At 34.5% G+C, this 26,100-nt stretch overlaps 1 protein-coding gene across 1 annotated transcript; it reads left to right on the plus strand.

The window, feature by feature from the left end:
* The first annotated feature begins 6,052 nt into the window (after nt 1–6,052).
* On the plus strand, nt 6,053–25,469 carry LOC117326237. Its single transcript, XM_033882901.1, has 14 exons — nt 6,053–6,160; nt 7,260–7,328; nt 11,546–11,612; nt 13,751–14,071; nt 14,430–14,759; nt 15,461–15,883; nt 16,363–16,647; nt 16,758–16,876; nt 17,411–17,760; nt 20,918–21,815; nt 22,409–22,436; nt 22,746–23,054; nt 23,163–23,467; nt 23,778–25,469. Exons 2-14 carry the CDS (start codon nt 7,317–7,319, stop codon nt 23,799–23,801), a joined length of 3,471 nt encoding a protein of 1,156 aa, XP_033738792.1. The 5' UTR covers nt 6,053–6,160; nt 7,260–7,316; the 3' UTR covers nt 23,802–25,469.
* Nucleotides 25,470–26,100: the final 631 nt, after the last annotated feature.

A 26,100-nucleotide genomic window follows, 5' to 3' on the forward strand; every position in this document is an offset into this window, starting at 1 on the left:
ACGAAATCCAGTACGGACATCAAAATGTAAAACCTGAAATAAACATTACCACGTCAAATCATGTCTTGCTGCATGTCACCAATTTAGATGCTCTCTCGAGTAATGACCCGGGGGATTATGATAAAGCACATTATAGAGAAATGTGGCACCATTCAATTTCAACTCCATAGTACATGTTCTCTGTGTCGGTTTAATAAGATGTTGTCTGTTGGCTCGCCAGTTGTCAGTATGATACGACAGGATAGGTGTCACGTTACCGTGTCCAGGTGTGTCGCATATCAGAATGATTGTATTCTAAACACTACCAAAGCGTTAGTCTGAAATAATCGTCTGAATGTCAGCAAAGCACAAATCCATGGAAAACGAAACCAAAACAATCTTTCGATAGTGTTAGTCCGGTTTTGGGGGATACATTGAAGATTTGTAGCAAATTCCTTGCATACTTTACAATGCAAATGATGATGGTATGCATTTTACCTTCATCACATGATGTCCAAGCATGGATGAATCGGATTAGTCCACGTCCTTCACGGCCGTTAACTAGTCGGAGTGTTTTGTGTGGATTTCGCATAATGTGTACCCAGTCTGGTTACCCTACTCAATTATACACTTATCTGGTGGGTTGTAATGCTAAACTATCCTTGTGTGGCATTGTAGAACCGTCACCGTATACTTATCGTCTGAATTATATTGCTGTGTTATCTCATTATTTCTAGTTGTTATATACAAAGCTATCTATGTACCTTATCAATTTAAATGAAGAAAATAATGTTGTATGCAGATTTTGCTTGCGGACTACTTCTTATGATGGCAAACTTGACATCATCATACGGTTACAACGTCAACAATTTTGAGGTATTCCCATTTCTAAGAATTTTTTTTTTTTTTTTTTTTTTGCAGTTAATCTTGTTTCTGGAAGCCATGCATATATTTCAAAAAGGTTTTGCAAAGGTATCTACACATATGTCAGATTAGGAATACAGAAACCAACTTTGGTGAAAACTTAAACTTAAAAACTAAATATTTCAATCCGTTTACTGTTCCTGGTACATTAGTAAAATTTATAGTTAGAATTTTCTGCTTCGATTTTCCGGTAAAACCGATAGGATATGAGTCATCGAATAACAACACCTCGTGTATAGTTTTATTGTTTGCTGTGTGTTTAAAATCACACACAATATTTTGCCATCTTAGTCAGAGTTATTACAATGACTATTAATTCTGGAAATATTTCTACTTCTGTCGGTTTCTAAAGAAAGATTATGCGCATATGGACGAAGTTTAATTATAACAATTCTACGTTGCATTGACAACTATAACGTTAAATAATATTGCAGACCTATGTAGGTCACAATCACTCCAAAAATTCATGAGGTCAAATAAAGTTTCTTTTGCCATATATACATTGTTATCAAAGGCAATAGGGTGATGACGGAAGGAGTGAGTTTCGTCAATATATAGCCTAATTCAAGTTTAAAAAAAAAAATCTTTTATAAATGCGAGCCTTTTACATTAAGGATAATATTTCTCCACAACCATTAACAAACTCCTACCTATATACTTCACTTAAAATACCCCTATCACCATTCGACTAATTAAACAAATATTTCTTCATTCTGAAAAATATGTTGGTTAACCATTGGCAGCAAACCATTGCAAATAATACCACGTTTTTTTTAACTAATCTAGGCCACAGTATATAAACAGTACAAGGAATGTTCCAGTTTACGAGGCCCTTAAGGGAATATTGTGATAGGGCTTGATAACGTCAGGACAAGTACATTCTGACAATTGATCTGTTAAGACAAAGTATATTAAAGACGCATATAGTTACACGACATCAATATAATACTTTGTATCATAAGAAGGCACAAAGATTAGACAATTTAGTAAATTGATGAAAAATGTAGCTAATTTATTATTTTACATCGACATTTAAGTAGTCAAGAGAATCGGAAACGTAGGTATATAAGGGTGCCTTCATAGGAACAGTGAGTTTGTTTTGTTTTGCTTTGAAATTTATTTAGCCATATTTGTTTTGTTTCATCGCCTACTACACCAGGGCATCCAGTTGACCCTTGACTTTTAGCAATTTCAGAAGTCAAATCACTATTTCTGAGAAATCTGAAGGGTCAAAACATATGTCAAATAGACATGTCCCTTCAAACCCAAGAGTCAGATCTCAATTTGGGGAGTCAAAAACATACTCTCAAGGGTCTACTGGATGCCCTGCTACACGTGTACTTGATGGTAGGACATTCGGGAAATAGAATCAGTTCTGTGAACCATCTAATTTAAGAAACATAAAAGCATACAATCTGTCTCATTATAAAAGTACAAATTATATCTAGAAGGGTCAGTGCAGATCTGAGGGAGTATGTGTCTTTTGTTTCAATATGTACCAAAAATCTGTGGTCGAAGACGAGAAACATTTCTCGTTGAATGTTCTTTATATGAAAATCTTCGAAGAGAGCTGTATCAGAGTGTGAATTTTTCCTCAAACAGTGACACAGCTAGTATATGTTGCACTCTTATGACCGACCTACGGTATGCAAAGAGGTTTGGTATGTTTTTGAGAGATTCCTTAAAGGCCAGAGAAGACTATCTGAACAAACAAAGTCAAATTAAAATTTTTAATATTTCATATTATAATATATTATACAGGTATTGTAGTTATATTAATATACTGGTAAGCTAGTAAATCAGGACAACTTTAATCTATGAACTATATAAGTACGTCATATCTTAAATTCATGTTAATAGCAGTGAAAGTGTATGCTACTATGTGTATTTTCTTATACCTGTCCATCAGTATTTGTGTCACAAAAGGAGATACAAAATGCATTTAACATTTTTGTCATTGCAGTCTTTTGGCCATCATTTATTTTTTATTTTTATGATAAATATGATATTGATTTGCATATTGATTTGCACATATTATTTGTATATCAAACTTTTTTTGCAATATTTTGTTTTTGTAAATATTATATTTCGGAACAAACTTTATACATGTTTCTTATGATGTACTGTGGGCTCGAGGCCTTAAATGCTGAATAAAATAAAAGCTGGAAAAAAGTTGAAAAAAGCCCGTTTGTGTAAAAACTGCAAATATACGCTCTGTTTGGTAGATTTGAATTAAAACACTAATATATACCGAAACTATTAATTGTATACCAAATACCAAATATTTTAATTGGGATATATATCATAATTGTTTGCCACGCATTTTGTTACATCTAAATCCAAAGAAATAATTCATACCTTTGTTTTCAAATAGTATAGATTTGTTTACAACTACCTGGTAATTCTTTTCACAACAGATGGTCACAATTGCATTATATATTTGGATTATCACTATATTAGGCGCAGGCTCTCCCAAACCAAAAAAAAAAAACAAGCCAAAAAAACAGTTGGGGAAAACATTTTTGTTTCTGAACCCTTTAACCTTTAATAATTCAGTTGTTGTATGTCTCATGAAATAGTCATAAACCACACATTTCATAGAAAGATATGGTTTATATTTCAGGATACGAACTGAATAGTAAAATGTTTAACTTGGAGAAACACATCCAATCGCAACAGCTTGGTCAATATCTTCAAGGATCAATAATTGATTCCGAGTCCTGACGACGGAATTGACCGAGAGGTTACGACTGATCTCCCGCAGGGTTGTCTCTTCAGTGCTTCTTCTGATATATACATATTCAAGATAACACATTGTCCCATTTGTCACACTGCCATAACTTCAAAACAATTCATCGAATTAGTATTCAATATTATCTATCCATTAGGATATTAAGTTTTTTGTTCGTTTATATTTATTTCAGTACGCACCCTGCACATGAATTGGTTTAAGTAACATTGCATATTCGGTGTATTAGACAATAATGACTCACCCATAAAAACAATAAATAATTATTGCTTGGTTAGCTTTACTACTACAGCGAAGTGAATTACCAAATAGAATATAATACCACTTAAAAATGTTACGCGATATACATACGTATCAGCTTCTAATGTCTTATTCGTGTTACTTGTAAACCAGGAAAACTCACTCAGCATTCTTTTATATCATCAAAATTTCTGAAGCATTACATAATTTGTTAAATCAAAAAGTAATATTTTTTTTATTTTTTTTTAAATTTTAGAAGATTTTTCAACAGTACATAATACATTTACAATTCAATTTATCCATACATCATACATACAATCCTTCCATTCTTCATAATTAGTTAAAATTCAACAGTATATTGAATATGACATATAAATGATCTACAATGTAGCTTTAAAAAGCTCGCATGTACTGTATTTATGAAAGAAAGAACGAGGGATAGAAAAAAGAAAGTCAGTGTGGAGAAAGAATTGTTTAATAAGAGGGAGAAGGGTACATGAGGATTTGACAATGGGTTTGATGTATTAAATAAGAAATAAGTGAATCTGATCATATTGCCAGGGACTTTGATAAGATAAGTGAACTATAGAAATACAAAAGGGCAATAACTCTTACTGAAAAGCACCACCAAGTCATAATAATTTTATTACATTTTTACCAGTGAAAATCGAAAATTATTCATTCAATATAAGTTTTTTATGATACTTTTCACTTGTGAAAAATAATCCAAACATTTACCATAAGATACCATGCTATGTGGAGGAACCAGCTACACTAGTGTCTCATAGAGTTCCGAAAAATAGAATGAAACCTCTAAACATATTTGTAATTTATGTAGAGACCAGTAATCTTTCCCATTTTTCCCAGTCCTTATTAAAGATGTTAAGATGAGTTTCCCCTTTACTGGTTGCAGTATATCTAAGAGTGTGGTATGTTTCTTTAATGTAATTTTTCAAAGCTGATAAAGACAGACTCTTTTCCTGGCATCTTGTGCTATATATATATTGCTTGATAATTAAAATAATTAAATTATCAACATTGTTTTTACCTTCATAAAATCCAAAGATAAACGACGCTTTGTTAAAACTAAAGGGAATGAAATATAAATCTAACAAAATTCAAAATTTGTCAAAAATAGCTGTACTTTTTCACATTCCCATAATGCATGAACTATTGTTTCATTCTCAGTATTACAATGGTAACAGAATAGAATATCAGCTAGGCCTATTTTATAGAGATATGAGTTTGTAGTTGGAATATATTGATTTTTCTCAACTGAAGCCACTGTAATTTTGTATTTTTAGAAATTTTGAAAGGTGTTTAATATATCTTTTTCCATATATTATCATCAAAATCAAACAAGGCTTCCCATTTCTTTTCCCAGTAGATGTTATATTATTTTTACACAGACAGTTATAAAATTCTCTTGCTCCCCTTTTCTGTTTGAAAAAAAATTCTAAGTTGGCAGGTATGTAATGTCGTTTTATGAATTCAGTAGAGATATCTTCTTTTGAAAAAAAAGACTTTTTTTATAGCACTTATTACACCTTGATCAGAGAGAAAGTTGGTACGAATATTAAATTCTCCATAAATTCTGTAAAGCTGTAAAATCTACCATTGCTATTTTCTTTAACTTAATCATTAATTATTGATACTCCATTCCTATACCAATCCATATTCTTGAATGAATAATTATTGCTTGGTTAGCTTTACTACTACAGCGAAGTGAATTACGAAATAGAATATAATACCACTTAAAAATATTACGCGATATACATACGTATCAGCTTCTAATGTCTTATTCGTGTTACTTGTAAACCAGGAAAACTCACTAAGTATTCTTTTATATCACCAAATTTCTGAAGCATTACATAATTTGTTAAATCAAAAAGTGATTTTTTACTAAATGTTATGGTTAAGATAAGTAGATCTAAAAAGATAAAAACATGTCTGGTGGTCTCTGCTGACATACTTAAAGGAAATACATGTACTTATCATATACAAGTAATGTCCATCTTTGACTTACAAACATCAATTTGAAAAATCATCAAATCTGTATATAACACAACTTTATTTTGTGTATAACTTTTAAAACACCATTGAAGACAATGACTCATTCTAAAGTCTTTTCAGGTGTTTTTCTCTTGGTATGTTTAGTGGACTCCTCAATTTACTGTGACCGATATCATGGAGTTACAGCAATGCTCTCCTGGTACCGACGGACGCTCGGCAGGACATTTGGTTGGACAAGTTATTAGAATATCGCAGGTAAGCCCTTTATAATATTTCAAGAATGTCTCAATTTTCACGTTATGATTTTCCTATCCTCCAATTGACGCCATGGTATTTTTATGTCCTTCCGTTGACGCATTAGAAAACGTGTTCATCTATTGCTGCTGTGAATGTATGTCTCCTTGTGTTGACGTTATGGTATATGAGTCCTTCATTTGAGGTTGTGGTGCATGTATCGTTATGTTGACGGTGTGGTTTATGTGTTCTATCTATCGACGCCGTGGTATTTGGCGCCCTTCTGTTGATATATGTTTCCTTGTGTTGACTTCATGAAGCATGTGTCCGTATGCTGCTACTATGGTATGTCTCCTTTTGTTGACACTATGTTTAATGTGTCCTTCAATTGACGCTCTGTTATGTACATATATGTCCTTTTGTTAACCTTTTGTTTAATGTGTCCTTTACCTGACGCTATTTCATACGTGTCCTTCACATGACGCCTGTGGTAAATGTGTCCTGATGTTGACTCTGCGTTATGTTTTCCTCATGGTTTCAAAACTCCAGCGGAGTATCTTGTTTATATTATAATTTTCATGTTGAGTATTACTAATTTGTAAATAAAGCAGGATCGTTTAAAAATCAAGTTGAAGATACAGAAAACAAAATATATTTTTAAAAAGTGTTATGCACTTACAAAGCTGACAAAGTTTCGATACCTTTATGCACATTATGACTTCGATGTACTTGATATGTCTAACCTCTGGGTAGAACAATATTTACGCTTTGTGCTTGAATACAATCAGTATACTGATAACGCTGGGTAGTCATGCCGTACATTATTTAAACGGTGACGAGGCATTGACCGACTAATAAGACAACATTTTACTTGGCACCTTTATGTAATTAGCTGTAATTTCTCGTCACTCGTGACATTTTCATACATTTACATTGTGTGTCGGAGTGAAGGCGATAGTTAATGACATATTGTTAATTCATTATTTAAATTCTTAATTGTGCATAATACGATCTACCTGTATACTGATGTATCTACCTGTGTGGAGAGCTTCAAATCAGTGTTGTGTTTACAATGATGACATGAGAGAAAGACTCATATCCCATCATGCTTTATCTGCAGATGAACCGGTGATCATCAATCTAATCCAGAGAGGTTGTATCACTACGGCGCAGAACTATGGAAGACGACGTGAGTTGGTTTATTGCACTTTCAGATCCTGTTTGAATTACAGTAAATAATAAAAAAATATTGCTGAATAATATGATATATCTTGTTGAGATATATGGGGTTTTGGGACACTTTAAAACAACTAAGCAATCACAGATATCCTTTTGAGTCTACTTTACAGCGGTTGTATTTCGCGGAGATTTTATTTTCGCTATATTTGCTTTTACACTTAAATCTGCGAAATTAAACATTTAGCACAACGCTGACGTTGTGGAGATTTGGCATTGGTACCGTATCGGTACTCTGTGGAAATATAACTCAACAACCTTTCATTATATTAGAACACGTGTTAATAAAAGGAGAAAAAAGTTTGGATGTGATTATATTCCAATAATGGATAAAGGATGCATGTTCTACAATATATCTGTCTTTTAGTTATGCGTCAAGAGACATGGTATAAATAATGTTTGTCTCGTAAAAGCAACAAAACTGAACAAAACATACAAGTTCTAATAATCGGCTAGACAGAATGCAAATCAAACAATTAATTGTTTACAGCTCATTCGTTTTTCGTTTGGTGGTATTGATAAGGTAATTGTGAATTACTTCGATTAAAATAACTAGTACATGAGGGCTGTCATCACAAGAGCTGAATATGGTATTTTTCAAGAGGAATTAATTTACGTTGAAGGCAATGTCATTCCTATATGGTTAATTTTCCATTGTTTGCATGCAAAATGCAACTTTCTGATTGGTTGAATTTTTCTAGTCATACCTTTATGAAAAATGAATTTTGAAGTGACAATATGACCATTGGTGTTGCGTATTGATTTGTTTTTAAAACAAAAAATACCATATTAAATAAAACGTGCTTTAAATTTGAAATGCAGTTTCAGAAATTAGTTATTAGCATTGATGTTAGTATTTTATTCATATCGGTATGAAAAAAATCGAATTTAATAAGAATCGTATTCATACAATTTTCAAACTATTTTTCAATACCCCTTATGAAACTATAATATATCAATGCTTAAATAAAACAATTAATTACATATTAGAATATTTAACGTAATTAATTTACGTAAACAATAGTATAGAGTCGTAGGATATGTATACATGAACAGCGGTCAGGAGAAACAAACCAGTTATTAACACAGTGGTCTATCAACCAGAGTCAGTAGTCAAATGCTTGGAAAGAAAATCACCACGTCGGTTTTAAAGTTATTTCAATGTGCTCAGTTTATACGTCGGGTCATGTATAATTACATTCAGGAGACATTCTTTTATTGATAGTTACACATATGAATGAACATAGCATGTAAAAATTGCATGTAATATCTTAGAAATGATATTTATTTTACCGTCAGGAAAACAAATTATTTGCATACCACTTTTTTCAGCAGAATGGTAATAATACATACAAAAATAGTAAACGAAAGTAAAAACAAAAACAAAAACAAACAATCTCAGCCTCGATTCATAATCAGCATTCATACCATTTTACGTAACACTCGATATATATATATATATATCTTTTACCGCAAACCTCCATCTCTTGTTAATAGGGATCATAATATCTTAGACAAATTAGAAAGTCTATTTTTTTCTAGATTGTATTTAGAAAAGCATTGTGAGCGCTCTAGACGCTGTATTCCTTGAATTTAGAACAACTATGGGCACCTGTAAATTACCATAATTTCTTAAACAGGTTTAGAATTTCGGGCTTGAAGTCTATGTCACCATTACTATTCAAAAATTCCACTTTCATTTATATAATTAACTAAGATATAGTAAAATTAATGTATTCTGTAACGATTCCATAAATACACGACCTTGCAGAGACCTATACTACATAACGGATATTTCGACCCAAAGTAATACGGATGGGCGAGTCTACCAGTAGCCTCCCCTCGATACTACAGGGGTTAAGGTCGCAAACGCTCTCTTCACCCATCGAATATGCCATTGTGAAAATATGGATCTTGCGTCTGCCACCTACCGGCAAGTGCGAGCTGTGCCTCTGGCATTACGTATTTTCCGACCATTCAAATCGCTACAAAGCCTAAAACAGCTGGATAAAACGTTGAAAAGCATGGATACACGTTCTTGTTTTCTGAATTCTTCATATTACATATACATTGTATATGCGATAAATTTAGTGTAAAGGGACATTGAAACAATAGGATTCGACGATCCAGATTTTCACCATTCCAGGAGAATAAACTGGTAAATAACTTCCTTTGTAGAGTCATGTGTAATCTTTAAATGTTTTTCTTTCTTGTAATACGTTTCTTACCTAAGTATTTACTACCTTCGATGTTATATTAAGTCAAACTGGTATTCTGCTTGCATTTTGATTTTACTGGTAAATATGTAAATACAACTTTTATCAAACTTTAAAAAAAAAAAGACCGATTCCATGGTGTTTTACCAAGTGTAAAGATGATTTGAACCAGTAGGTAAGTGAATGACCAATGACCTATTTGCAAATTTTATGTGTATATTCGGATACTTTTATTAGGTAGAACCAGTTATTTACAGTTTTGCGTCCAATACCACGGTGAGGAGAAGATTGCCGGTTTAAAAGGTTGTATTGCTGTCAAGAAACCACTTTTGACTGCTACCCATTGTCAGAAGATATTGATATTCGCCCAGAATGCGAATTAGACTTGATAGACTGTCTGAAAGTTTTATTGATTGATGAGTCTAGGTTCACCCTTTTCCAAAAGAATACCAGGACGTGGGGTGTGCCTGCAGTGAAGTTTGGTAGTGGTGGCGGTGACGGTGGCGGCGAAAGCAAAGGCGAAAGCGAAGGCGTGACAGTTTGGGATGCAATATCCCACTGAGGGACAGAAAACCTCACTCCACTCCTTTGAAAGTAAATCTAAATGGAATTAAAACATTGACATCTTAGAAAACAGTGCGTTACCATTTGCACATCTGCTTGGCTATTGAAACAACTATTTCTTCCAGGGTGACGGTACACCATGCTACCGAGCAAAAGTTGTGAATGAATGGAAGGAGGAAACAATATTCAGTCTTTTGAGAGGACCGTACAGACCCTCAACTCCCGCCCGATAGAAAAAATTCAAAACGTTCAACAGCAGAAACCCAAGGGTGCTTGAAGGTGCCTTACTGCTTGCACAGGAGGTATACCTGCTAGGAGATGTAGAACATTGATAAGGATTATGCCTGACCGTGTACAAGCTGTACTTAGAGCACGTTGAGGATATAGCACATGGATGATATAACAAAATATTAATGAAGTTACTTTAGTTCTAGTTGAATTTATACATTATATATTATATTACCTTAACTTAATAAAATCGTCAGAATTGATTGTCAATTAAGTTGATCAATAATACATCAATGTGATAATCAAGATTGGCATGATTCTGTACTTTGATCATATTTATGAAAATAGAAGTGTAGACTTTTGGAAGGTAGTGTAGATGTTCAAGTACCATGAAAAATTGTACTCGACAGTCGACAGTGTTTCGCTGGTAAGCTGTCACAGGCGAACGACAGCCAACAGTCGCAATGTTGATTTTAACAAAAACAAATTACAGAGCCGGAAGATGATATCGGGCATTTTGATTGTTTTTCCCACTGAAAACTGTTCTAATCCTACCAGATTTATTTGCGGGAGCGTCGATTTTGCCTTAATATATTGAAGAGTGAATAATAGCGAAGAGAGCGTATGCTATCGTAACCTCTGGAGTATCAAGGATGTCAGTGGCCTCGAACTTTACCATAAAAAAAAACCAGAAAAATGCTGCAAAATGCAATATGTTACAGATAATTGATTCTCAATTTCTTTTTTTACTTCATTTTAATGCATTGGCATGTTTTTCGACTATCATCAATTATTTCGAATATGAGAAAAATATGGCCGACCACACTAACGTAAGTATCTAATCACAATTCATTGTCATCAACTGTTAAAACGTATTCAAATTACCAATATCTGTATTGACAGCATATACGTTGAAACTTATTACATCGAATAAGTGAAGTAATACAATAGTTAAGTTAGTATTTTTATAAACTTAGCCTGATTTCATTTGGCTGATCTTCGCCAAATGTTACACAACACCAATTCAGTATGTGTGCTCTGATGACGATACCATATGGTGTATAGCAATAAGTGATATTATCAACCATCATTCAATGTTTTGCTGTTTTCGAAACCCTATCAATGCGTTATAACTAATTAGTTCCTTAAACCTTTTTTTAAGGACGCCTCAAAGATTCGAGACAAAGATGTTGTAGATGTGACCATGTCAGAAAATATATCCAAACCTGGTGAGTGCATGATAAATACGTAGACAATGCTGTCTTCAACAATGACAAAGGTGTTATAATTGCAAAACATAGATCTGTTTGACATTCAGCTATATATAGTTTGCTAAAGAAACGTGCGTTTATTAACAATAACACCCTAAACGAACTAACTATTCCATCGTTATCTTTTCTTCATAACGGTACCTATTTGTACGTACGTATGAGCATAACATCTAGCGGCTTCTTTCTTTTAGGGATTATGATCACATAAACAAAAGACCATAACATTACAAGTTAGAGTTTCAGGTGTGTTGGATCCAGGTCATCGTTATTTTCTTAGAATTTAAAAAAATCTCCTCCAGCAGCTTTATTCCTTAAAGGATTTTGATCAAACTTTACACACTTATGAAGGACTATGATATCATGTACAACTAAGGCTTGTTCAAGGTAAAGATTACTGTTACTATTTTTATAAAACCGTTTGTCAGCGCTTTTGTGTCTTCATTACTTGAGGAAGTTTGATCAAGCTTCACACACCTACAAATGACCATGATCTCAAAGACAACTTCAAATTTCGTTCAAGGTCAGGGCGCAGTTCCTATTTTAAGAAATCCTTTTCCAGCGTTTTAAAGGATTGGTTCCTTGAGAAACCATACTATTCCCAGCGTTAATATCTTTAAATCTTTGTAAGCACTCTAGCGACTTCACTCTTTGAAGGATGTCAATATAACTTCACGCCATCATAAAGGACCATAATATCTCCGACATGATGAATTTCACCGTTTCGTTTTTGAAAACCCCATTTCAGCCGTATAGAGGGGGGTTTTCTTTAAACTTTTAGCTCTTATTTAGGATTATAACCCCTTGGACAAGTATGAGTGTCAGATTTGTGGTGTCAAGGTCACCGTTTCTTTTTATATGAACGTTAGCCGTTTAGTGGCATCATTCTTTGAAGGATTTTCATCATGCTTCAGTCTGTAATAAGGACCATTATATTCCGGTCAAGATTCAGTTTCAGGATTGTTTGGTCAAGATCACCGTTACTATTTTTAAAAATCCATTGTCAATGTTTCATTGAGGTATTTTGATCAAACTTTAGATACTTGTTAAAGACCTAGGTCTCCATTGTTTTTAGCCCATTTCATTTTATACCTTTCCTCTGTCATAATACTGACTATACAACTTTATAAAAATAATATATAACCTTCATTTTCCAAAACAATAGCTAGTGGAGGTCGGTATGACACACAAATTATTTAGCAATGCTCAGTATGCTTTTCTCATGTGCTGTCATGTGTTGCTTAAATCTTTAGCTAAATTTTCTGATATAAAATGAGTGTGTTGAAAAATAAATGTGTACATGCAATAATCTTGGTCAAAAGTATCATAGAATAAGTACCTGATTACGGAAGGAATATTGATATTTAAACAATGAGATCGGATGATAAGTAAACCTTCATTGTTATAATTTATTAGTATGAGTATATGATACGTTTTCATAATGTAAAGAAATAAATAGAGGTTACACAACGATTGGTCGTTGCATATGGAATTTTTATCACCCGAGTTAGTTTTTTTTTTTTTTCAAAAGTTACAAAAACACAAGCCACGAGTTCGCGTGACCTGTTTCCTCTACAATAGAAAAGCTTTTTTTTTTTGGATAAATTGAATTGTTTTGTGTCTTTTTTTTCACAAAATCTGTTGGGGGGTAAGGATATGACCTAAAGTGAAAAGCCTCTAATTAATATGCAAGACTAACAATTTCGGAAATGTGTCGAAATATAAATATATAGGCCTTTATGATTTTAAAAATATGGCGAAAATCTCTGCAAACTTCTTCTGATGCGTTATCATTTCCGGGACTTCGTGAAGCGGTCTTAATGTGATAGCCAATCAAACTGCACTGAATCACAAGATTACAAAAATAGTCCCGGTCAAAGATCATCGCGTCAACCAACCAAAACGCGTTTAGAGTTTATTCCGCGTTTGGTATAAACTGTTTGTTATTCAACAGTTGTGATGATTATTTCATGTCTTGGGAGTTGCATAACGCGTAGGCAAACTTAGATTAAATTCCATTCCAAGTGGGAGCATGCTACTCATCTTCATGATGTTTATACATGATCACTTATTTTATTATTAACATCCCAATATTTAAGATACGACGAGGGATGGTGCTGGTATTTTAAACAGAAGGCCGACCCCAAGGGAACTAAGTCGTCTGTCCCTTCTGGTGGAAGCGACAATGGTTACGATGTTGTTTATTGAACTTGGTCTTTCTTTCGAAGACATCGAGTCAGTAAGACATGATTGCTATCCTTTAGCGCATATCACATATATCACAAAGCTGTTTTTACGCTGGACTTATGCATATCCTAAGCAAACGTTCCATCACATCGAACGGGCTATGACGTGCATTGGCATGAACACGGACCATATCTTAGAGGTGATCGAAACTGAGGAAGAAAGTGTAGTGGAAGGTAAGAAGATAATCAGACCAATATTTTTATATATCAACTACTTTTAACTCTATTAGACTTTTACTAGGTTTTTGAAATGTTAGAGGATATATAAAGGTTGACACACAACCAATGATATAACAATAACCATACAAAACTTTAATAGCAAATTTGAAATATACCAAACAAATCTTTAGTAATGATGTCTGTTATGATATGCAGTTCTTCCTTCTGCATATTGTAATGTACTCAAATTAGCAACTACTTACGTTTGGATGGTTAAGTTATGACTGACTTAATTGTTTTAGCTATTTAATTAAGATATTCCCCGTACTCTTGCTATAACTTCTCAGATTATATAAAATGATTATGTTTGCAGATATAGTTCCAATTGAAGTGTTAGCAAGACCTCCATCTGATGATGAAGTAAAGGAAATAACTAATTTCATTGGCAATACATTTGTCAACCTGTTTCTTGAAATGGGACTGTCAATGACAGTCATTGAGCATCAAATGCTTTTTCCATCTGGTTTTAATCTAAAGATGAAAGCACTCCTCCATTATTGGAAAGAAACATTCAAGGAAAAGGCTACCATAGGCAGATTGTTGACGGCGATGAAAGTTGTTAAGATGGACTGGTACTCAACAGCAACAATCTGGGCGACATGTCAGGAGAAGGACGATACCAGACGGAGACGTTTAATTAAAGGTTGACTTGCTTTGAAAAGTTTAATCACGCAAACATTGACAATTAAGAGAGTAAATCATTTGTGTTCATTTTTGCGGGAGTATCGAGAAGAAGAATGATTTAAAAACACTAAATAGATTTATATTAATGTTGAACTTTACCTCCAAACAATGTCGATATTCTATGAAGTTTTTGCTTAGTGCTATGGATACAGCGAAAATAATGTTTGATACCAAAAATGTAACACTAGGGGCTAACATTTTTTCCTATCAATACTAATCAGATGCAGGCACCTGTGTTGTGGGGATAGGCCGGTCCACATATCATGATAGATTTGACACATAGAATATATACAGAAAAATGCATATTCATTATGTACAGATTTATTCGAAATCTACAAAGTACATATTATTATAATTAAAAAATAACAACAAAATTTTAAATATTTTCATGGATTTACAGGCTAAAAATACCTTTCAAGTATATACAATTGTAATCATAAAAGAATCAATATATATGTATTTGTATTAATAAGTAGATTATTGTACTGGCAGAGATACTATGTTCTACAGACAATACTATCGACCGGACAAATCAGTGTATTCAGTCGTTTCAATGTAATTCTCGCCCCGTAGCTGAAGAGTGTAGGAAGGAGACATGCATTCCATATGTAAAGTTAATTATGCAACTCTAAATAAAAAGTTGAATTTTGATATTTTTAGATCAACAGAAATTTATGGCTGGAATAGCTGATAATGTTGAAACCCCCTGCAACATTACTGTCACTGTCGTAGGTCACAAAGGAGTAGGGAAAACATGTTTCGTCAGACAAATCAAACAAGAATATATTCCGGAAGGTGGGCCAAACTCGACGGACACCGCTGATTTGTATATAAACCATCTAGCTTACAATCCGGACACCGGCGTCCGAAAGGAACTTGATGAAAATGGGGAAGAAGAGACCGGCCGGCAACGAATTAAAAGGATCATAGATAGATATGACAAAATGGAAATGACTGATAAAGATCCATCTGAAAGTACGCCGAATATACAGGATCAGGATAAAACGCCACCTACGATAAAAGAAACACCCACAAATGAAGTCGCATCCACATCATTACCTTCCTCATCATACACGACAAAAGGTTATTATTACTTCAATGTTATTTTTCAATTAAAAATGATATAGCTCTGTAATATTTTGGAATGCTTCCGTATTTTAATGTGTATTGCCAGTGGCCTATACGTTTCGAAAGGATCTGTTGCAGGCTATCTGGTGAAGTGAGCACTCTTTTTTTCTTCTTCTCTGAAATAGTAAGAATTCCAGTTCGAGTTGTAATGAAATAGATGCATCAAAAATAAACTAATTATATTAATTATGCACAGTAAAAAATGCATTGAACAAGAGCAGAATATTTTCTAATGTCAATAATGCTAATGTTTCATTTGTTCTTCACTGAAACAATGTCTTAATTCAATATACTTATATATACCAAGTGTGCAGCCTTTGGAATACATTCGTTGAAACGTTAACTGTTGTAAACTTAATATTTTCCGAATGAAATAACGAAGATTTAAATGTATATTCAGCATCCTAATAGTTACTATTTCTTATACTTTCCAGAAGTTCAACGGCAAACAAAATCGCAAGCGCGTCCTTCCCGTTTAAATGAAGAAGCCCGGTCCGTAGCATTATCTTCCGAACAAAAAAAACTTATAGAGGAGATAATGCTCACTGTATCAAAGGAAGATGATAAACAGATGAAGGGTTTCATCACAATCTGTGACTTTGGAGGAGAGAAAGTGTTCTATAACACCCATCACTGTTTCATGTCAAGCAACATGGTTTTCGTCCTGGTATTCGACGTGGCGATGTGTCTAGATCCTGTCAGATCCAAGGATGGTTACGGTAATTTGCAGCAAACTGACTTTCCTAACATACGGACATATTTTCTAAGATGATTGCGCACTATTCTATTACTTTTTTTTATCTTTTCATGTCTTCTTTCTGTGTTACAGAAAGGATCGAAACCTGGCTGAAGTCTATCGCTACCTTTGCTGTTGACCAAGCAGCCCTTGGTAAAGGGACGCCTCCTGTAATCCTGGTGGGATCCCACCTTGATGTCATTTCTTCTGATGTAAGCAATGGAATAAAATATACATTGAATAATTACGTATTAGTGAGCATTATCTGATGTAGTTCTGTGCTACCGTTATGAGCGGCTTATTTGAGAGATAAAAAAGCTAAACAAGATACAACTTTTTGTCATCCCCACTCCAACAAGAAAACTACAGAGGTATTTGTGGAATCGGACAATCTTCTTGTATCTGAAATATTACTTAGTACCATCCTGGCATTTTTTAATGAAACCAGTATTAGTTTCTAAGCTACCTTTTCACATTTTGATAATAAATAACCTTCTCATACGTTTGTCAGAATTGTTGAATCTAATTAAGCGACAATCGTGGGCGTCATGTGTTTAATATAACAATAGTAATATACGTTTGTTATATAATATTGCTGAAGTGCTAAATTTCAACCGCCGTTATTTCAACTCATCTTTTGTATGTACTGTGATATATATCAACATGAATCAATAGTTTTTACTGCAACTACAGCACTATCCATTTAAAATAGTATAGTAAATCCAACCTATGCTTCCTCTAATCAGAAAGAAAAACAAGAAGCCGCATTCGCCACGGTGCTGAATAAGCTGTATGAGAATCCACACCTGAGTGAAATCATGGAAAAACATGTGCAGGGAGTCTATCCTATACCCTACTTGAATCATTCCAAAAAGAATCAAGACATATATGATGAGGTGTGGAGGAAGATCATAGAAATTGCTCCGCTTCAATCTCGATGGGGAAAACCTGTCCCTGCCAAATGGGTCGCCCTTGAATACCAACTGGTAAAACTTAAGAAGGAGGGTGGCATCATTCTTACGTATGAAGAATTGTTGGAAATAAACAGAAAGTCAGCAGTACCACTAACAGAACATGAAATCCCTTATTTCCTTAGGTAAGTGTTATAGTGGGACATAAACAACAAATCCATTGCTTCTTTGTTTTAGTTGATACTCGTTCGTCTATACCTGGTTAATGCACGATCCTCCAAACTCTCCACTTCAGCACCTATTCACGTTCAAACTCACATACATGTACTTCAAACTCTGTTATACCTAGACACCACCGGACACACGGATTACAGATGAATATAGACGCAATATTATATAACTACCGCACGCATATGGACACTAAGTACACAAACGGGTAAACAGAAACACTCCTTGTAAACAGTGACACATATAAATATACATGATTGAATCGTGGCAATACAAACTGAGATGCAATTGATCCTACAACAAAAATATCAAATAAAAGTGTTCGATATTGTGCTGTTTTTAGCCCACAGTCATCAGATGATGGACTATTCAAATCACCCTGCGTCCGTCGTCCATCGTCCGTCCGTCGCCTGTAAACAATTATTGATATCGCTGTTAAACGACCGCAGGGATATTTCTTATAACTTCAAATGTATATTCCCCTTGGATCTTAGTTGTGCCTTTCTGATAATGAGTCTGACCTGGAAACAATTTGACAATTGCAGATTAGTATCGCTATCTCTTGAGAAGTACTTTTTTATTTTCTAAAACATCACTCATTGGTTTCCTCTTGGTCGATCGTTGTGCCTATTCGATTTTGAGTCTGATCCAGAAAACAGAATGGCCGCAACGCAGCCATCTTGGATTTTGATAAATGAAGTTTATTATCGCTATGTCTTGGAAGCTACCTGAGATATATTTATTCACATGTAGGCTCGTACTGGTCCCTAGTTGTACCCATTTGATTTCGAATCTAATCCAAAAACGAAAACGGCAGACAGGCGGGCATCTTACATTGGTAATTGAAGTTTTTTATCGTTATTGCTTTTATTTTTTTTCTCAAACTTGACTAGAAGATTCCCCTTGGTTTGTAGTTGTGTCCACCTGATTTTGAGTTTTAAATGGAAACAAGATGACAGACTGGCAACCATCTTTGATTTTGACAAAAATCAGCTGACTAAACGTCAAGATCACTGGGTCAGAGGCCAAGCCCTCTTTTTGTATCTTTTCGCTGATGAACATTTTGCTAAGACATTATTAAGAAAAGTTGTTCAGAATTAAACAGGGAGTCAATTGACCAAAGATCACGGTAATGGTATCAACGGTAAAGGTCAAAGATATTTTCATTGGTGGATATTTTTTAAGACATTATGAAGCAGAGTGTGTCAGAATTAAACAAGGAGTCGGCTGACTAAAGGCTAAGATCACTGGGTTAGAGTCCAAGGTCACATTTTGCAGCTTTATACTGATGAACCTTTTGTGATGTCAGTATGAAACAAACTTGTTCAACTGAACGAAAGTCAAGGTCACTGAGGAGAATATTGGTCACAATTTGTATATTTATGTTAATGAATACTGTAAAAGTGGATATTTTCGCGCGTTGAAATTTTCGCTTAGTCAGCTTCCAAACTGTTCGCGGTGTGGATATTTTCGCGCTCTCAGTCATGATAAAAGTTTATTTTCGCGCTGCAAAAGCCTGCTCCCTCAAGCTAGGTAGACAGGCCACGCAAGGCGTCAGTCGCGGTCAAGTTGAAAGGATCGGACGTCCGGTCATGCCGAGTGACGTGTTATGCTTTAATGTCTAGTCAAAACAACGCCAGGTGTCCCAATTAGCGATAGTTGATTTGCAGGTATCAAATAAGTTTGGTAGTAATTAAATACGACTTGGCCATTAAAAAGCAGACAAACTGATGTTCTGACCTAATTTTACCAACATATATAGACCTATTTCTATAGTAGCCCTTTCGTATTTTCAATATATTAAACAGACCATTCATTACAGTTAACTCGATAGTTTGTGATTCAAACAAAACATATAACCACGCGGATACTTAACATAAACATTTTTAATACAAGCAAGTTTATTTATTTGTCACAACTGAAACGTGTGCTGTTTTGGGGCCTATAGCTACACAATGACCGACCAGCTTTGCGATTGATATGCACAGTAACGTAGAAGCGATCGTAATTATCATGAAATGAAGAAAGTTTAATGATCAATCAACATTAAACTAGATGCAATATTATCATTTTACTAATTACTTAAATAATTAGTATATCAATGTCTCAGACAAATGACCGACCATGACAACGTTACACATCAAGGACGACATGGTTTACAGCAGGATGTGTATTGGATGTGGAAATATTCGCGTGCCAATATTTTCACATGTTATTATATTCGCGTGTGGATATTTTCGCGGAAATTTAATGATCGCGAAATAAGCGAAAATTTCCACGCCGCGAACATTTCCACTTTTACAGTATTTTGTTTTGACATGATTGATCAAAGTTTGTTTTTATTATCAAATACGGAGACAACTGACCAAATGCTAAAGCCATTGTGTAGAGGTCAAGGTCACTGAGCCAGAAGCCAGAGTCACATTTTTTTATGTTGTCACTGACTAATATTTTGTTATGAGATTGTGAATTAAAGTTGGTTGGAATTTAACCAATGAATCCTCCTGCCAAATGTGAAGGTCATTTTCCAACGATCAAATCTCAGTTTGGTATCATTTCATTGATATATATTTTGTTCAGACTTTATGAGGCAAATTTGGTTGGAATTAAACAATGAATCATCTGTCAAAATGTCAAAGTCACTGGGTAAAAGGTAGTTGACATTTAGTTGAAAACGTCAAAGAAAAAATCGCATTTGAAAATAACCCTGATTCTTATTGGGAGACGTATTTAGGAATGAAACAAGTATTTCCATTCCTGTTAGCGCAACATATTTCCAGATGCATGTGATGCATATTCTGCTCCCTTGCCAAATGATGGGGTACTTCCTGACCTCTGTGTCCTAGATCTATTTTGAGTTTGATCCAGAAAAAAGCAAAATTGCTGATAGTTGAAGTTTTGCCTTGCTATTTCTAATTCACAGAAAATGTTTCTCTAAGATGTCTCTTAATTTTATATGCAGGCTTCCTTGTTATTGGATGATTAAAGAAGAGAAAATATCATATATACATAATTTCACAGGGCTATATGTCCTACTGCTTTAGTAGAAGCATTATAACACGTGTGATGTTTATTTATTTTGACAAATTACTTAATTTCATATTTTGTTTTCAGGAACCTGAGGTATGCTGGGTCTTTTCTTTGTTTTAACCTTCAAAACAATACAGCATTTATCGTTCTTAAACCTCAGTGGATAATTGATGCATTCAAGGCCATTATCACGGATCGCAAGTTCACGGCCGGCCTGTCGAGGCAGCTAAAATTGCGGTGGAGAAAGTATGAGAAATCTGGTATTCTAACACTCGACTTTATCCGGCAACTTTGGCGGACAAACGAGGACGAAATCTTCCTTAACAACATAAATACGCTTTGCAGCATCATGGAAACACTTGGCTTGCTAGCAAATCCATTGTTAGATAAATCAAATGACGAGGTTGATTATTACATAGTTCCAAGTATGCTCCAAACGGCGGATCCCGAGATCATTCGACCAATACTAGATGACACTGAAACTGTCACCACTGTCACTCTTTGCATCAAGTTCGACAATCCATTCATCCCACAAGCCGTGTGGGACAAGGTTATCGCTGCCTGCATCCACAGATTCCAACAACTAAATGAGCGCGGGTATGACGGTTCAACGTTTATCCAACGCGGATTTGTCTGTCTATCTGTAGACTTTCTGTGGAACGTTATCATCAACTGCAGCGAAAATGTCATGAAGATTACAATGTTCAAGAAGGATACGGATAAATCAGTACCAGCAGGAGCCGGAGTGAACCTACTCAGTATTCTAGATTTTCATCTCAAAAGGATTCTGAAATTGAATCACCAGAGTCATCTCAAGTACCAGTTCTACCTCCACAACGACTACAGCTTCTCAGCCGATGACAAGATGGTGAAGGTAGCCAAACTCGAACGGACCCCACGCTTACAATGTCACAGCTCTAATGATAGCCGATTTCTAGAAAGAGAAGACCTCCGCGTCTGGTTTAAAGGAGCAGATTGGAAGGTAATTCTATTGTTTGTATATGAATACATCATAAGATAAAAAGCAGAGAACATTTAAAAGTTTGAATAAATGAAATCAGTTGCCATATTGTTTTCACAGAATCCGAACACAGTTATGCATGTAACGCTTTATAATTAAAATGTGTTATATAAATCTTTCCATCTCAAGATGATCTATATCAATCATGTCTGTCTCTGTCTGTTTTTGTCTGTGTGTCTGTCTGGTTGTCTGACTGGCTAGCTGGTCAATGTCACCATTAATATAGTTATGCAGTATTAATATTGCGTGCTCATTTTGGGAATTTGACTAAACCTTACATTTGATTTAGATCTGTATGACGGTCATTGCCGATGTAGTAGAATACGCTTACTATTTCGGTTTCATTTCTCTTGTACCTTCATAATGATATCTGGGTAAATCAAAGTTGTTGTCCATATTTCGCCGTCGTTTTATTGATTGTGGTGTCACTGTTCCTATAAATAGAAAATCAGTTTATTGACAATATTCTGAGTTCTGTCGTGCCTATTGCACTCATACTTCATCCGATGTTGCCTCAAATATAATTTGGTGATTTGATTATAATTCTTTTTCAGGCCAAGGGGACCCATTTGGAGCATAATAGTAAGTCAATATCGTTGAACCCGTTTGGTAATTTGAATTTACTTGATTTTCTTAATACAGTAAGTTTAATTTCGTTTGGCAATATCGGTATATTTTCTTTAAACTTCAAATAAAACGTCATCAGCATTTTAAATAATATTTATGATAACATTGCAATAATTATGAAAGCACTAGGAACAATATTATTCCCGAACTCTAAGGGTTGCTTTGTAGTGTTTTCAAATACGAACGTTTATATTTTATGCTTTAGATGTTTAAATGTTCTATCTATTTGTATTTTATAATATTAATGGATATCTAATATTGCAGAACTGGCAAATGAATTACCTGATAGAAGTTTGAGTTTCAAAGAGGTTGGTCGAGTCTCTAAACACATCGGGAAATCGTTCTCGGTTTTCTTTGGCGAATTAGGCTGTCCTGTTGAGGATGTGGATCGGATGAGGAGTGAGAACCATGGATTGTCGTTTAGATCTCTCTATACGGAGATCTTTATTCACCTTCTTATGAACATGACAGATCTCAGTTTTGCGAGAGTTGCAGTTACAATGTTGGGACACGGAATAGATCAAGGAAAACTTTCAACCGTTGTGGACGAGAATAGACAAACTATATTTGATGGTAAGACACAAGTTCTTTTGTATAGCTCTCTCTCTCTCTCTCTCTCTCTCTCTCTCTCTCTCTCAAAATATATTGATACCAATTGCTCTACATGTTCATTCTTTTCAGTCGTAGCTTTGCCGGCAAGTTGTCTACAGAAATGTCTAGCTGTAAATGACGCCCCTAATATTGCGAAACACGTGGACCCTAAAGCCTACTTCAACCTGTTCCTGGAGCTAGGATTCCATCCGACACAGATAAAGGAGTTTGATGTCAATTTCAGACACAAAGACAGTCTCGAAAAGATAACTGCTATGCTGAAGCAGTACATAAAAGAAACCCAACCCTGTCCAACTGTCAACACGCTTCTTCTTGCAATTCAGGAATGCGACATGGACATTGACGCCGTCATAACTTCATTAAATTGCACTAAGGTATTTTACGGAGGCATTCAAGTTAACAAAAGTTGGCATCAATTCGATAAATATAGACTTCGCATAAAGAGCGTTTCTTTCCTGCATAAAAGTGTCTGTGGCCAGTTGTGACAAAATTATATACAACTATATTTCAATGAAGGAGCTTGTATTTGACAATGTTCCCACACAATATTTGGTGTAATCCTATTACAAGGAACTTTGTATTTTACTTAGCTTCCTTTACGAAAATTTATTGCCATTTACAAATCTTTCAGTGGGCAAAACTGTTGTAATAACATTTATTTATTTTATTTTTTTGTTCATGCAGGATATGCCCATGGATGTCCCTTGAGCCTGAAGGACAAATCTGTTATCCAGATAGTACAGAAAAGACAGTGGAATTGCTCTTCTATTCTAAAACCGTTCTGTCCGGCATCAGAATGACGTCATCATTGTGCAATGTTACCCTATTAAATCGGAAAATGACATCAATCAAATCCTACGATGTCTAACGACAAGAACGTGTGTAATAAAAAGAATCACCTATGTGAGATATAGACAGATATACATTTAAGACGTCTAATGACGGAATGAAAATAATCATCCATGTGAGATACAGACAAAGATACCTTACGATATTTGGTGACAGGAACGTGTGTGATAAAAAAACACCCATGTGATAATTATATATAGAGAGATACCTTACGATATCTAGCGACAAGGAGGTGTGTGATAAAAATAATCATTCATGTATGATATATACAGAGATATATCTTACATGATATCTGGTGACAGGAATGAAAATAATCATCAATGTGAGATATACAGCAGATTCAATTTCTCTGGCCTACGATATTTCATTTAACCGTTATTTAGGAACTATCAATTACAATAGAAATCAATCTAAAATTTGTTTTAGATAAACGAAAAAAATGTTGCTGTACTATGATTATTGTGCATTGTACTTTGAAATGTTTGTTCCTATTGACTTGGAACTATTCTATCCAAATCCTCAATGTTCAAAACACCTTTACGGTACAAAAAATTGTTCATAAAGACAAAAAAAAATAAAAGATCACAGTAATAACCCAGAATTTCTGGGAATGGAAAGTGACTCAGAATCGTCAATGGTTTTAAAATGCATTAAGATGGATCTATATTTCAGTACATATTACTTTATGTATCTTGATTTGTAACACATAAAAAAGCTTGATCATAAGATAATAATTTTATCAAATATAACATCAGTAACGCTGTGTCATAAATATATATTAGATAGCATTATAAATGAATACTGCATCATGCAAAAATAAATCAAATTCAAAGGAGTTGCTTCTAAATAGCAAGTCAGTCCCTATCAATTCCTTTCCTTCTTGAAAAAATACACACATTAATATTTATAAGCATTTTTAACATCTCCATATAGCTTGTCAGACTCTGCTTTCAGTTACCTCCCCTTATACCAGAGAGTAAGGCATATTATACTGTATGAATAAAATGTCTTGATGCATATAATACTAGTAGGACGAAGTTTGCTTCTCGTTAGTATTAATAGAAAAGAATATTTGACCCTACCCCTACTATATCAACACGGTGTAACACTACGATGCATCGACTGTGGAACGGAAGTATACTTGATTGGTCGATAATTATAGTTAGTATAGTATATAGAGGTATCGACCAATCAGATTGCAATCGCATTCCATCCATCTTCTCACGTTTAAATCATTGTCATACGACAAAAGAATAACATGCACTGATATTTAAGGATTCTAAACCAAGGTACAATACTGAAGTTGTATGCATTTAATATTTTAATCGAATTGAACTTAATTTCAAAGTAAATCGAAGTTCATCCCCACTTCCGGTTTTTGCGAATGGTACACCTTGCTGGGGGCTAATTTGTTTCTATAATACTGACCAGAAGCAGACGCCTGTGGACTGAGACCACAATTAAGTACTTCCGGGTTCAGGCCCCACGAATGAAGTCCCCTCAAAATGTATGTATTTCAGGAAAACAAATCAAAGGCCTCTTTGAATTTAATTTTTGTTGATGAATTTAATGTGGATTTATAGTAGAGATGTCAATCTAGGCTTTGCGATGTAAAATAATAATATTAATCTTGTGTTTTGTGCTCCGGGATCCTGTGTAAAGAGTCCTAATTCGACCTCTACCCCTGACCCGGATGTATATAATCTACGTTGGTGACACATTTTGACAGCTATCTCCAGAAAGTACACAACATGCTATGTTGAAACTTTTATATTTTGCTTCTCATATGTTGGTCTTGGCCAGGTTAGATGGAAAGTTGTATGAGATTTTGGGAATTTATTATGAATTTCAATGTTACAATGAAACATATAGCGAAGCTAATTATGGTCAAAATATGCATCATCATCCTTTGTCTACGTTTTGTGTGTTAAAATCAAATCAATAACAGCTAATGATATTGAGTTAAATATAGATGAATTATTTTTTATGCGTTCCATCAACTGTTTTAGTAGGTAAATGATATAAATTTAGAAAATTGGTTATCAAGTAAACTCCTAGAGAATGATATATCTGTGGATGGTATTTGTATCCACTCGCGCGGGGGAGGACATATAACGTTCCGTTCGTAGGGGATGTGTACGTACGTTTATACGTTCAT

This window comes from Pecten maximus, chromosome 4 (genome assembly GCF_902652985.1).
Source record: "Pecten maximus chromosome 4, xPecMax1.1, whole genome shotgun sequence".
NCBI lineage: Eukaryota > Metazoa > Mollusca > Bivalvia > Pectinida > Pectinidae > Pecten > Pecten maximus.

What these genes read in the sequence shown, in the direction of transcription:
- LOC117326237 (XM_033882901.1), top strand. An exon ending in TTAAAGGAGCAGATTGGAAG is followed by an intron (nt 21,816 to 22,408) that starts GTAATTCTATTG and finishes ATTCTTTTTCAG; the next exon opens with GCCAAGGGGACCCATTTGGA. An exon ending in CTTCATTAAATTGCACTAAG is followed by an intron (nt 23,468 to 23,777) that starts GTATTTTACGGA and finishes TTGTTCATGCAG; the next exon opens with GATATGCCCATGGATGTCCC.